The 15529-nt window shown below is 38.4% G+C and overlaps 1 protein-coding gene across 1 annotated transcript in view; it reads left to right on the top strand.

Annotated features, from left to right (window-relative positions):
* otud7a (OTU deubiquitinase 7A) overlaps window positions 1–15529 on the top strand; it is an 81849-nt gene that overhangs the window by 61332 nt on the left and 4988 nt on the right. The window contains 3 exon segments of the mRNA XM_084397655.1: window positions 2548–2660; window positions 5845–5972; window positions 7305–7454. Coding sequence (XP_084253781.1) covers window positions 2548–2660; window positions 5845–5972; window positions 7305–7454 — 391 coding nt within the window.

Here is a 15529-nt window from a genome sequence, read left to right as displayed (position 1 = left end):
AAAAAAAAAATTTTTTAATGTTTTTTCTTGGTTATGCGAACATTACGTTTTATAATTTTGGAAACATTATGAGAACGTTACTTTTGAATGTTCTCTGAACATTCTGAAACAAGTGGTAATATAAATTTCAAAGAAGTTAGACGAACGAACGACGTATAAATAATGTTTTTGTGCTAACGTTTTGAGAACATTATTAAAGACCAGATAACTTCTTATGAACATTTATGTTACTGGAAGAAAGTTTGTTCATAAATTTCTCTCCAAAAGTTATGAGCAATTAAAAATATCTTTGTATTTATAAACTAGAGTTGTGTGTACAGGTATCTCTTAAACCCCTCACACAAGGGCTCAGCTATGCAGTAGTTTGTTGTTGGTCTGTCTCATTCATTTCTTTTTTTTTCTTTTTTTAACAACGGGCCGGGCCAGTGTTGCCACCTTGTGGACAAAGTAATTGTTGCAACAACAAAAAAATGATAATCAAGGTGTGTGTGCGAGAAAACGCTGGCTGCGCACGTTATGCCAATGTAGCCTAATATATGTGTAAAAACTGAGGTATACTTTGGGAATTTGTACTTATTTTTTTTAGATAGTAGGCTATAGCTGAGAGATGACAGGAAGCGAAGTGGCAGAGATAGGGGGGCGGGGTTAAGAAAGGGCCACAAACCGGGACTTGAACTTGGGTCACCCGAAGCGCAACATCGCTACATGTCGGAGTATTGCCTTTCCCTGTCAACATTTTTTTATTAATATAATGAGCATCACCATTATAATTTTATTTCTGTTCTAAATGACTTCTTCTGTTATAGATATCGATAGTTATAAGAGAACAAAATCAAGTCTTTCCTTGACCCATTTTTTTGCCATTTTGCACCTAGCCAATTACAAGTTTTTGCTATTTTAGCAAGGCACAGACACACAAATAATATTGTTTTGATTTAACATTCAAAACATATGCTAACCACAAAGGATTTGAAAAAACCTTTTGTGTAGATAAACTGCCACTTCCCTTACTGTACCAAATAGCAGCACTGCTATGTTATGCTATTACTGTGTTCGTGATGGTTTTTGTCGACGTTTACATTCCTTTTAGTTCACGATTTGTTTCCTTAGCTGCCTACTTAGATAATACAAACTCAATAAATGCACTTCTTGCAAGTACTTTGGTAAGAAGCTGTCTGCCAAGTGAGTAGCGTAAACATTAGCCTGCAGTTCATAATGGCTTTCCCCATAAACACCCCTGCTGATTAGCTTGTGCGTTTCCTCCACAGCTTTTAGCGTAAGAGCTTATTGCTGTTACAGCATACCGGAGGACAGACAATCAGCAGTGTGATCGATAGCAGATCCTTGAATTTTTTATTAGCGGTACTGTTTTCATTGTTCTGAAGGCCCAGAGCTCTTGAATCAGCTTTTGCTGAATGAGGATCACTGATTAAAGTCGTATGAAATGAGTGGGTGTGGATGGAGTGGAAATGTTTGTGCGCATATGGGAGTGTGAGAGGTGGATGAGTGTGAACGAGTGGGTGTGTTTCCTTTAGAACTTGTACATATTGATGCCACTGAGATAACACAGAGTAGAAAACTGAAGAATTAAAAGTGCATGTGCAGAGGAATTATTTTAAATTTGTTGAAAACGTTCTTATGTTTACACAACCTTCTGCTTTTCTATTCTATTTTTCTATTTTTCTTGCTGTAACTCAAGCATGTAAGTGTCAGTGTATACAATAATTATGTGTACTGACAAATAAAGGGAAGTTTAGCAAATAATTGAGACTATAGTCAGCTCTCAAACTGATTTTCAGCCTAATTTATTGAATTGCCATCAGGCAGAGCGATAATGTATAGCAAATGCATTCTATTTAATCACACATGAATTGTAGAGCAGCCATTTAGATTTACTGGTGTCCCTAATAGGACGTACTTAGAATAAGAAATTATGTTTGAATGTTATGTTCGGCTTTCTGTGTTTTCTCTGTTATACGGAAGGGGGCGCTATTACGCATTTCTGAAAGAGTACCAATTCTCCTGAGCAAAACACAGGCGAAAAAGATGCAGAAACATGCAATGTATCATGCATCATATGTAAGCAGATGCATATGTAAAAAAAAAAAAAGGAAAATAGGAAAGATGTCAGTCAATAAACGGGAAAACAAAGTAACTTGCATTACTTATTTGAAAAAGTAACTCAGATATTTTGTTGTAAAATTAAAAGTAATGCGTTATAAAAAATATATAAATTATATAAAATATTATATAAATATTATATAAAAAATTAAATAAATATAATAAAGTAAAATAAAACAGTGCAGCTAAAGAATATCTAGAAAATTGATTAAATTATAAACAGATTTAATAGATTAAATTATAAAATACAAAAATATAATTTATTTTGTTGAATGGGTTTTTAATAAGTATTAATTTATGGTATAAGGACAGGTGGTTTTGACAGGTGTGATGGATATAAATGGAGCATCTCCAGTAATATCAAGAGGAAATGTTGCAAGTGATATTGTGGGACGTTGTAAATCAGAAATCTCTTTCTCTCTGTAGTCGGGGCTGGTGTACACTGAGGAGGAATGGGAGAGAGAGTGGAACGAATTGCTGAAGCTGGCCTCCAGTGAGCCACGCACACACTTTAGCAAGAACGGCAACTCCAGTGGAGGGTAATGCTCACCCACACACCCTCACACATTTACATATTATGTTGTTATGTCACTTTCGGTTGTCTTTCCATTCCCACCTGCTGTATAGATATTCCGTTTCACTACAAACATGTAGTCTTATGCCAATTTTGTAACCATTTGCAACAATATAACATCAAATGCTTCGGAATAAAAAAATCATATCAGCCTCCAACACACATTTACCCATCATAATATACACATACACACATTACATTTTGTAAGACATGAGTATGTCAGAGATAATGTGCAATGATTTCCACTTCAAAGTTTGACTACAATGCACTCAAACTGTGGACGAGCTATGGGCTGTCCCAGCATGCCTATCTTCAGATCCCCTAGATCACTCACACTGCACTCAGACTGCTATTAGAGGCCACTAGAGATTAACTCCATCCAGCAGCTACACTTAACACATGACTTTTAGACACTATGTCATTTTTAAAACACAAAGAACCCATCAAAAACCTTCTTTAGCGATTTGAGGGACTGTTATAATGCATGGAGAATAATGCAGTGCATGCTATTGAGCTTATTATGTGATTGAAAAACCACTTTATGCTCATGTAAAGGTGTGCCACTGCCACCTGGTGGCACTAATTGGAGTGTTACATTGTATTTGGCTTCATTCAGAATTGCATATTGCTAATATTCTTTCTGCAGTATGTATACTGTGCACAATATGTACATTTTCTGGAAGGCTATACCCTACTGCATTTGCCAGATTGTACGATGTGTGGAACATTGCATCCCACAATAATTTGTGCTTGAAATGAACTTCCATTTCCAGTGGGACACATGAACCAGAAGTAATGTCAGCCTTAAAGGGAAAGTTCACCCAAATTTGAAAAGTCTTTCATCAATTACTAACCCTCATGTCATTCCAAACCCGTAAGACTTTCGTTCATCTTCGGAACACAAATGAAGATCTTTTTGATGAATTCTAAGAGCTTTCTGTCCCTCCATTGACAGTTACGCAACTACTTCATAAAGAGATCGCAAAACTATTTGAATCGAGCGGTTTAGTCCAAATTTTCAGAAGAGACTCGATTGAATTATATGATGAACAGATTAAATTTAGGCTTTTGTTCACATATAAACATTCATCTACTCTCACATCAGTTGTGGTAAACGGAAGCTCAAGCATGTTCACTTGACATGCAAGAACCAACAAGGTTTATTCTCGTTTTACGCAGCATGTTTGAGCTTCCAGAAGAGGTTTGTTCTCGTGCCTCAAGCAGGTTTGGTTAAACTTCTGTTTAATAAAAGCCTAAATTCAATCTATCCATCATATACAGCGATCAAGACTTTTCAGAAAATTTGGACTAAACCGGATTTTTAGGAAATTTTAGGTTGTTGAGGAAAGTTTAAACTATCCCTTTAATTTCTAAGATGATAGCAACAATGTAGCATGCTCATATCAGAAGCATTTATAGTTGCATATTACTATATTTATTTTAACACTATTTTTATTTAAAATGTATATGTATTCAGTATACACTGAGTACTGTAGTATGCATAAGCAATACGCTAATATTCCATCCTGAACATCCATAGCTCTGTGAGCATTTAGAAAATTCTGATTCTGATTTGTCCTCTAAATCCATAACCATTATAAGTGGAAAAACTCACCTTAGATGTAATTTCATGTTAAAATTTTTAAAATTCTAAGTTTGATATGCTGAGGAAACCACTGATTTTCTCTAGGCTAATTCTTCTCAAAAATGTAGTTCTGTGTCTCCTGGTGTTTTCAAAACATTTTTCTGTTGTTTGAGAATTCTGACCAGCCCAGCATAGCAACAGTGGCTCAACCAATTGCATGCATTTGGGGTGGAGCTATCTATTTGTTCGACCAATGGCAGAAAGTGCGAGCGTTAGGGTAACCTGTTTGAAAACAGTCAATATTTGTGCAGTTCCATTTGGTGACGCTAGTGCTGCAGAATAAAAACCAGAACAGTTGATCTCAGGTCACAGATCAGCGAGGTGGAAACTTTGCGCTTGAAGTCAACATTTGGGTTTGGTTTCTCCTCAGTATTGTCAACTGAAGCGCTGCGGTTGAATTCAAGTTTCAACCGCAAATTCAAGAATCTTGCTTCTGAAGGAAACGTACCCCTTACCTTTAATCTGCCTTCTGAAGTCACGCTGACTGGAAAGTGAAAGCATCAACCGCCAGGTCTCTGGTCATGCTTCTGTCTTCTGGCTTGGAAAATGCAGCTTCCTGTTTTTCTCAGAGAGATCAGGGTTATGTGTGCTCTCACAATAGTGAGCTAAATATGAACGGCTTCCTTTTTACTTGTATACAAGGACTAAAAGGTTGAAACATCAGTCACTTTATTCAGCTATAAACAATGACATAAACAGCTATATACAATGTTTTTAAGTCTGGTACAGTATTTTAAAAGTTGAATACAGTTTCTATACAATACTATTCAACACTTAAGGGAAGTGTTAATAAGACGTCGCTCTGCGTGATGATGATGAATAAACAGATTAGTGTTGATAGGCCTACTGTGCATGAAGGTTATTAATTGGATGGGTTTGCCTATTAAAAAGCTTTTTATGAGTTTTGGCAGCATTTCCACAATGGAAAGAGGAAAGTTTTACATCAATACTGTAGATGACCCATTTAAATTTGAATCCTTATTAATTCTGAAATGTTTTAGTGACATTTTATGAACAATTAGGTACGATATGTTACAGTATAGACTGTGAATATAGTCACATGGTCATTTTCTGTGCTATTTAGCTGCTACACTAACTTTGCATACTATTTTTTTAAATTAGTCGAGATTATTCAGTATATACCGTACAGTATGCAGTAACAGTGTGCAAGAAGTCCATTCTGAACGCAGCCATATTTCTAAGTGCTTTACAATGCATTTAGAAAATATGATGATCCAAAATGATGATGATTATTATGTAGGCATTAAGTATCTGCTGTCTGAGTCTAAAGCTCACTCAAATTTGTTGTAGATCATTAGATGTGACATTGTGGTGAATTGGAAGCTGCACACATTGTTAACAAAATGCTGCGTTAATTAGAAAGTATTGCCTGTATTGTTTTAATTTCCTTACTTTCACCATTATACAACCGCTCTTATGTCATGAGAATTATATTGTACATCAATTATACCACAATATGTGTCTGTGTGTGTTTCTCCTAAAGTGTGGACAACTCAGAAGACCCGGTTTACGAGAGTTTGGAGGAGTTCCATGTGTTTGTATTGGCCCATGTTCTGAGAAGACCTATCGTGGTGATAGCTGACACCATGCTCAGAGACTCCGGAGGGGAAGGTAAGATTCACAACCACAGTCACTTTTCCAGCCAGAGTATGTGCATTTTGTTTTATTCAGACCACTAGAGGGCTTTGTCGTTTTCTTTTTAAACCTGTTTAAATAGAAAACAACTTTATTTCCAATTAAAACTGTTATCAAGAGTTATTAAATACCTCAACTTTGTGAGACTGTAATTACATGCTTGAATGCTTTTAAAGGATTAGTATGAACCAAACCACGACTTTCTTATGGAAGCTTGTTTCCGCCACTGAATAAAACATAAAAAGGGTAATTGCGACTTTTTATCTCACAATTCAGAATTTTTTTATATAAACTCACAATTCTCACTTTTTTTTCTCAGAATTGTGATATAACTCACAATTTCGAGTTATTAAGTCAGAATTGTGTAATATAAAGTTGCAACTGCGAGTTATAAAGTCAAAATTGTGAGAAAGAAATGCGCAAATCTTTTCCCCTCAGAATTGGACTTTATAACTCTTAATTGTGAGTTTATATCTCGCAATTCTGACATAACCTGCAATTGCGAATTTATATTTCGCAATTCTGACATTATAACCCACAATTGCGAGTTTATATCTCGCAATTGTGAGAAAAAAGTCAGAATTGTGAGGTAAAAAGTATCTTTTACATTTTTTATTTCATTGCGAAAACAAGCTACCATACTTTCTTTTGTGAAAAAAAAAACCTTTAAAACTTTAAAGCTTGTTATTTACAAGACTTGAGCACTAGCACCAGTCTTTATATGAAAACTTTGTTAGAAACAGTTTGAAATTATTTCATTTTGCACTGAAAATATTGTCTTCTGCCCTAGTTTTCCATGTTACATTAATGAGAGTAGTTTCATGAACAAACTATTCTTTTGAATCAAACCTTTTCAGTTCAACAACTATGTAAAGATGAAACAACTTTAATTCAGCGATAAAGCAGCTCTACAGAAGACAGTAGTGTCATTATTCAGCTCAATTCAGTTTTGTTCTCATCTGATAGTGTAGTGCAATTGGATCAAGAATATTGCAGAACATTAATTTTCCACAATTAAGCAAGCCAAAGGCAACAATGGCAATGAACCCAAACTCCATCAGGTTCCATTTATTTACAAATTCTGACTAATTCGTTCAACTCGCTGTTTCAATGATCCAAAGATGATCCAATGGAGCGGAAGATTCGCTTTTATTTTGTTTTTGAATGAACTTATTCCTTTAAGATTCAGTTCCACCAGTGTCGACGAAACATTGTAGTATAAATTTAGTCTTTAAATTAAAAGTAGATGAATTGAAGTTTCATATAGACAGATGAACTTCTACCATTTTTGTTGTGCTTACCTTGCAGCTTTTGCCCCCATTCCCTTTGGAGGGTTGTACCTGCCGCTGGAGGTTCCTCCCAACCGTTGTCACTGTTCCCCGCTGGTACTGGCCTACGATCAGGCCCACTTCTCCGCCCTGGTGTCCATGGAGCAGAGAGACCAGCAGAGAGAGCAAGGTAGACACCAAAACCATCAACCGATCTCAGCAGATTGAATTAAACAATGACACAATGAGATGATACAGCAGTGGTTAAGTAGGTATGTCTAATTGATATTAACCCTTAAATGCATGAATGTTTCGCCAATCATTATTACATATTCGGCTCTTTAGCGACCCGGATCTATATCTAACACGGATGGATCTCTACCTGTCGCGATTATATCGATTATATTGGAAGGGTTCAGTTTAAGCAGATGTTTTATACCATCATCACTGTCCTCATCAGAGCTCATTTCCCTGTACATTCAGCATCTGGCTCATATTCTCGAACTCAAACATATTCGCAAAACTATTATTCAAAATCAATATTTTGATCGCTGACAGCTTCTTCACCAGATCCACCATCAAGTGATATTAGTCTGCGTTCAGTACTTGCTCTGCAGTACTTGCTCTGCAGTAAATCGCTGAGCCATTTCAAGTTTTGCTGATGATACTTCCTATTCTTTTGTTTTCTCTCTGCGGTAACTATTGGCGCTTTTCCACTACACAGTACCAGCTCGCCTCGGCTCGGCTCGGCTCGACTCGACTCGGCTCTGTTTGGTTTTCCACTGTGTAAAAGTTGTACCTGTACCTGCTTCCAGGTACTTTTTTTCGTACCACCTCCGGCGAGGTTCTAAGCGGGCTGAGGCGAGCTGAGGCGATACTAAAATGTGACGTGAAAACACGGCAGACTGCTGATTGGTCAGAGAGAATCGTCACTATTCACTGCGTCATCATTGCACGCGCCAGACGGAGTATCCTGATTAAAAAACAGCAAAAACAAAAACATCCAAAAACAGCATACACTCGATTTCCTCCTTTGCCCTGTGTGTGTGGGTAGCGGGTGTGTCTCGCGCGTCTCGCGTAAAAGATTAAGTCACGGCAGTTTCCTGCGGCGTCGCTATGACGTCCAGGTACTATTGTGGAGGTACTATCTGCAATGGAAAACGGAGCGAAAAGCGAGCCGAGCCGAGCTGAGGCGAGGCGAGTCGAGTCAAGTCGAGCTGGTACCGGTAATGGAAAAGCGCCATATGAGTGAAATGTCACTTCATCATTGTATCAGAGTTCACTGTATATCAAACATTGAATTGCAATTATTCAGTCAATGAATAATCAATGATTTAATTATTGTTGTGCAGAAAAATATATTTACACTGTTACACACCTCGGGTCGTTAGCGTTAACGACCCTATACAATTTTTACAAAAAATGATTGGGAAAACATTTTTTTTTTGTTATATTGTTTATAATGAATTTATTGAGGAATACTAAGAAGGTTGATGTCTAACTTTAAAAAATGAATGAGGGGGAGGGTGGTGAATGACATCCCTGGTCACTAAAGACCTGAGGTATGCGTTTAAGGGTCAAAGTAAATCTAGACTCTCCAGATTTAGTGGTTAATTCCAGCCAGATATTTAGGAAGGAATGTTTAGTGATTAAATAGTGTTAAAAGTTTAAATACAGGGTCAAACCTTAGTAAATCACATTGCATGATTCATGTAAATATTTTCCTCCCATAAATTTAGCTTCTGAAAGGGAAACTCCTACAAATGCATATGCAATAAGGCCAGACGCTAAAATAACTGTCCACGCCTTTTCAGCGCAATTTTTTCACTGTGTCGTAAATCCGGAGTTTTTTAACGCCAAAAGAGGGTTTGCGCTGGCTCAAGTTAGTAAATCTGGCCCAAAATGTTAAAAATCACAGTGCACATTTTGTATACTGCAGACTGTAGAAATGGTATGAAAAACCTGTTAGTATGCAATACTAAATGTGTGTGAACCTGAAGTCAGTGAGGTTTAATTATTTGATTTGCTGATTCATTCATCCAATTCAAGCTAGTAGTTTTAGCAAAGAACCGACTCGAATCCATCTCATGCTGAATGAATAATGCAGACCTGAAATCTAATTACCTTTGATCAATTATTAAACGCACATTTCGTAGACTCCAGTCGATCAGAGACTGAAACAGAAGAAGAAAAAAAAGAACTATATTGTTTAATACTGTTTCAGACTCTCTCAGGGAGTCTGGCTGCCAGTTAAGTACATGATTCGCTGTCTGTCTGAATTAGAGCCCCCATTCTAGACCATTATGGTTTATCTTGTAATCTGTATAGTATAGTGTAATGTGCAATACAATGTGCCCCCTCAGAAGTATAGTCTGTACACTGCAGTGTTTCCAGTGTGAGGTAAAAAACAACACACAACAGGCTGATGTTGTCTAGGGCTGAATGGGAATGCAGGCAGAGATCCACTCATGCTTCTCTCTCTCTCTCTCTCTCTCTCTCTCTAACACCCATTTCACGGACACACTGAGGCTGTCAATGCAGTAAAAACTGTTCTCCTCACACACACACACACACACACACACACACACACACACACACACAATCTTTTAAATCAGAATATGTTTTGTGAATTTTTGTGAAAATGTTACTTTTTTAATGGAGGGAGTAGTCACATGTTGAATGCCTTATAACGTTATAACGCACATTCTTTATTTTTTTTTCTTAAATATGTCCGAAAGTCATGTAATGACTTGCAATTGTGACAACTTGCCCTACATCGTGTGATAACATGCCCTTTAATAGAGTGCTGGTTCCCTCGACAAAAACCCAATTTAACCTCTGTAGTCCCATTTAGCCACTTGTTAGCAACCGCCAAAAGCTTCAAAACATGACAAGAGGGTATTACTGGTGTATTTTATGTTATGCTAGAATAAAACATGAAAATATCTTGAGCTTGTGCTTACCACAGACCTTATTTCAAGCATTTAACCCTTTAAAAAAAAAACATTCAGGACAATGGAACCAGAAGAGCTAAAATGCTAACTCATTTCTGGGTTTTGGCCTTCAAAAATACCTGCAAATTTCAATTGCTTTTCAGTAAACCCTGATTAGAAAAAAAGTAAGAGTTTGACAACTAGCCCCCAAATGTAAGTTTGCCAAGTTAACTCTGATTTGTTTAATTAAAGAACATATATGATGAAGTTTTGTGCCATAAAAATGGATAGAGACAGCATTGTCTGTAGTTTATGTAAATAACATGTCTGGGTGATGTTTTTTTTTATAAGAGAACGGATTGGTTGAGTGTTTATCCCACTAGATGGCGCTCTCTCCTTCTGTTAACCGCAAGAAACCTCCTTGCACGTACCCGATGACCCCAAAAAGCATGTGGTCGGTTTGAAGCAGCGGGTTGTTGACAGATTAGAGGTCTTCGCTGTAGTCCCATTTCTCCAGGATATGAATGACTGACTCCTCTGAAAATAAAATAAAAACACCTTGCTCACTCCCGTCTGGAATACAGGAAATTGGTGGGTTGCCAATCTTTTTCTTTTTAAACGTGTCATACTGGATATCATTTAACATTCATTCATATATTATATTTTATATTATATTACAGTTATAACTTTTAAAGTAAACTAAAGACAATTGATTAAATAACTCACCGAGTAGTTTCCTCTTGCACAATTGATAAACACAATTGATTAAATAACTCACTAAGTAGTTTCCTCTTGCTTTATGAGACACCTGAGCTACTTTATCTGATAAAGTTTTGACAGGTTAGAAACTTTCCTCAAGAATGACCTAATAGCAAATTAATGTATAAATGAAATCCAGATGGGAAAGTCATTTGCAGTTGTGTGTGGTGGAATTAAATGATCTCAACAAGTATGGAAAATCACACAGAAGTCCCATCCACTCAAATTGACAACATACACTGTTTTGTTTTCTTTCCTTTAATGGAAAAAAAAGGCACTGAAGAAAAATCATGAGATTGCAATTTTTTTTAAACTATCAACAACCCTAAAATTGAACTCTAATTTATGGTTTTAATGATGTAAAAATTCAAAGTAACCCTAGTTGGGAATTATTGCTTGTGATATGCAGAGAGGTGAAGGAGCGTTTGCCTCGGTTTCTTCTGAGCCAAATTAGGTCAAATGATGCAGCGTGTCTGGAGACAGTTAGTACCATGAGGCTCCACATACACATTTACCAGTCCTTTACACAAATGTACACACACAACAGGGCATCTCCCTCTGACTCATTTCCCCTGATTCTATTCTTACCCGATCCCTCTCCCTCTTTCTCTCTCTGTCCCTAAAGAACCACTTGGTCTCTGCCGTTTAGGGCAGATCAGTCCAGGCCAACCCCTACATGTGGTTTAGGCCCTAATCTGCTCCTCCCAAACCCCTACCTCCCTTCTTCCACTTCCCGACAGAGAGTCTGTCTCTGTGTGGCTGTCTTGGTGGGTGATACCCCCCTCTCCCCCCCTCCCGGATCTTCCGCTCGGCTCTGCCAGGGAGTGCCCGTCTGCCCAGTGTGTGTTCAGGTGCCAGCGGTTTCCCGAGAACACTGAGACTCTTTTGTGTGTGTGTGTAAAAGGCAGAGAGAAGAGAGAGAGTCAGAGTTGTGTGTCAAAGACTCTGTGACATTTTTCACGAGTTTTGTGGCTTTTGGTGTTTGCTATCTTTGAACATCTATATGTTAGTCTGAAAGTTTATAAAACAATTTGCATTTGGCAGATATGCACATTAAAAAATTACACTCTTTCTCTTGCAGAAAAGCAAAGCAAAAATTTGGATGTCTCATTCTGCACTCGTGGGCGGGTACATTTTTTGTCCAATCAAATTCTTTAGAATGAAAATGCTTCACCCAAAAATGAAAATTCTGTCAATAATTACTCAGCCTCATGTCGTTCAAATTAAGACCTTTCTGATATATTTTTATATTTTTTCTGTCCCTCCATTGACAGCTACGCAACCAGCACTTTGATGCTTCAAAAAGTTCATAAAGAGATCGTAAAACGAATCCATATGAATTCAGCGGTTTAGTCCAAATGTTCTGAAGAGACTCGATCGCTTATATGATGAACAGATTGAATTTAAGCTTTTATTCACATAAACAAAAGCTCAACCAAACCTGCTTGGTTCTTGCTGAAGCTCAAACGTGCTGCGTAACACGAGAATGAACCTCATTGGTTCTTGCTGAAGCTCAAACGTGCTGCGTAACACGAGAATGAACCTCACTGGTTCTTGCTGAAGCTCAAATGTGCTGCGAAACACGAGAATGAACCTCATTGGTTCTTGCTGAAGCTCAAACGTGCTGCGTAACACGAGAATGAACCTCATTGGTTCTTGCTGAAGCTCAAACGTGCTGCGTAACATGAGAATGAACCTCATTGGTTCTTGCTGAAGCTCAAACGTGCTGCGTAACACGAGAATGAACCTCATTGGTTCTTGCTGAAGCTCAAACGTGCTGCGTAACACGAGAATGAACCTCATTGGTTCTTGCTGAAGCTCAAACGTGCTGCGTAACACGAGAATGAACCTCACTGGTTCTTGCTGAAGCTCAAACGTGCTGCGTAACACGAGAATGAACCTCATTGGTTCTTGCTGAAGCTCAAACGTGCTGCGTAACACGAGAATGAACCTCATTGGTTCTTGCTGAAGCTCAAACGTGCTGCGTAACACGAGAATGAACCTCATTGGTTCTTGCTGAAGCTCGAACGTGCTGCGTAACACGAGAATGAACCTCATTGGTTCTTGCTGAAGCTCAAACGTGCTGCGTAACACGAGAATGAACCTCATTGGTTCTTGCTGAAGCTCAAACGTGCTGCGTAACACGAGAATGAACCTCATTGGTTCTTGCTGAAGCTCAAACGTGCTGCGTAACACAAGAATGAACCTCATTGGTTCTTGCTGAAGCTCAAACGTGCTGCGTAACACGAGAATGAACCTCATTGTTCTGGCACATCAAGCAAACATGCTTGAAAACATCTTGAGGGACAGAAAGGTCTCGGATTTCTTCAAAAAGATCTTCATTTGTGGTCTGAAGATGAACGAAAGTCTTACGGTTTGGAACGACATGAGGGTGAGTAATTGTTGACCGAATTTTCATTTTTGGGTGAACTATCCCTTTAATACCACATTCCTCTGACTAGCAATACAGAGTAGCATAGTTAACAGCTGTGATGTAAATTAAAGCTGTTTGTAAAAAAAGAAAAGGGACAAGCCTGTCAGTGTGTCTATAGCTCAAAGTTCCTGTTTTAAAATGCGTCACCAAAAAGAAGAAAATTGTGTCAAGTCAGTTCATGGGGTTTTTACATTAGTAGTCTACTTTTGGCTCTCTTTGCTGTCGTCATTCTTCCTAAAAATAAAAACAAATCCTCAGACTCTTATTCACCCATGCACACACACACACAAACACGCACACACACACATTTGTTATTTTATCATGGTGAAGACTTCCCATTCACTATGTTAAGCTAATTGTAGTAGCTATACCTCACCCCTACCTCAACATGTGTGTTCTTTAATTTTGTAAATAAGATGTTATTTAGTTATTTTATTAAGATGTTTTCACGAAATCAACATTTAGGCACTATACAGATAGCAGAACCTTTACCTATTCCTTATGGTTAGACATAAGCTACAAAATAATAGTCAAGGTGAACAAAATGTGGTCCTATACCTTTCATCCAATTTTCTCTTTTTACACGTGTGATCATTCTTTAACCACAGGGCAATTGCTCTCATTGATTTTTAGTCACTGATTTAAAGTCAGTTCATTTAAGCTGTTTTTGTGTTAAGGCCCTTTAGAATCTTGTTTTGTTGTTGTTGTAATAGAGGCACTTTTCCTGCGGGTTACAGACATACTAAATGGCTTCCCTGTGACGAGCCATGCTAGTACTGCTTTAATGCACCTTCATTTTTCTGTGGTTACACTTTATATGATACCAGTCAACCAATAGGAAACTTGTGTTGCTATTTTGAGTCACGCCTCTCCAGTTTTATGAAGACCTCTATTTTCTTTGGCATCTGGCGGGCAGCTTTTAAAGTTTCATCCCGTAAGAATGAAAAACCTTCTTGTGCCATGACCAGCTCACACCATGCTTGGGTTAAAAACATCCAAACTGCAGATTCCATCAGCAGTAATTATCAGGAGACTTTCGGATATTTCTGTAAACAGTTTGCGTGGTTTATGTGGCCCTGGAAAATATGTTTGGCAATCAGATTCCCTCTCAGAATCTCCCTCTGAGATTCATGTCGAAGCTTTGTTTAGCTGCATGATTATTGTTTACAATGGCTGTAAAATACACAGCTGCGAACGAAACTCCTGAATTCACACCTCATCAAGCACAAGCACGGTTTGCGTGACTAAAGAGGACTAATTGTTTTCCTTAGTGGGCGCAACTGCAGTGATTGATATCACCCACCAGAGGGGGGAGAGTCAAGAAAACCTCAACGATCCTAGGAAATAATGCCTTGGGATCATTCTCAAAAGGATTATATCACACATGCCGCACATGACAGATATTCCCGCTCATTGCCTGTCTAACTTTCCTCAGGCGGTGCCATGTCGTGCAGCCAGACCCACTCGGCATACATCAACCTCCACATCCTGCCAACTGAATAAACTCTGCATGTAATGCGCTTGTAATGTAGCATGTCAGACTCCATGAGCAATGTTGTCTGTCAACAACTTCTGTTTGTATTATCACGGCAGCGCTCAGCAAAAGACCTTATTTACAGTCTCGTCATCTTCTGGTTACTTGTCTATTATCACTCACACTGATGTCTCCTGTTTATTCAGTCAATGTATTTGGGTTATGATAACAGTACCGAATACAAACAAATATTCCAGGAATCAACCGCCCTTGTTCCTTGAGAGCGGCCCTCGACGTCACAGTTTTCGAACGTATGCGTTTGAAGTGGGTCAGTCAAGGACAGGTCTGCATGACTGCCAGAAGGGATACAAAATACATTATGCTCCAGTCCCTCAGGGTAGAACTGGCAGTGGTGGTGTTTGGACCTGGAATAAGCCCAACTGGTAACAACAGTGCAAACTGAAGCGTGTGAGTGTGTATGCTAGGCCAGAGAAAGGAAGACAGCTGCAGTGTAGGAGTGGGGACACAACCCCACATAGCTCCAGCGTTCACCGTCTGACCCCACTCTGGTGGGAAACTGTATCTGTGCGTGTGCGACGGGGAACACAATGGTGGTACTTGTTGGCCCATGTGTATGAATTGTATGTTATTCCGAACAGTGTGTG

This window comes from Rutilus rutilus (genome assembly GCF_951802725.1).
Source record: "Rutilus rutilus genome assembly, chromosome: 23".
Lineage (NCBI taxonomy): Eukaryota > Metazoa > Chordata > Actinopteri > Cypriniformes > Leuciscidae > Rutilus > Rutilus rutilus.
This window is presented reverse-complemented; position numbering and strand designations above follow the sequence as displayed.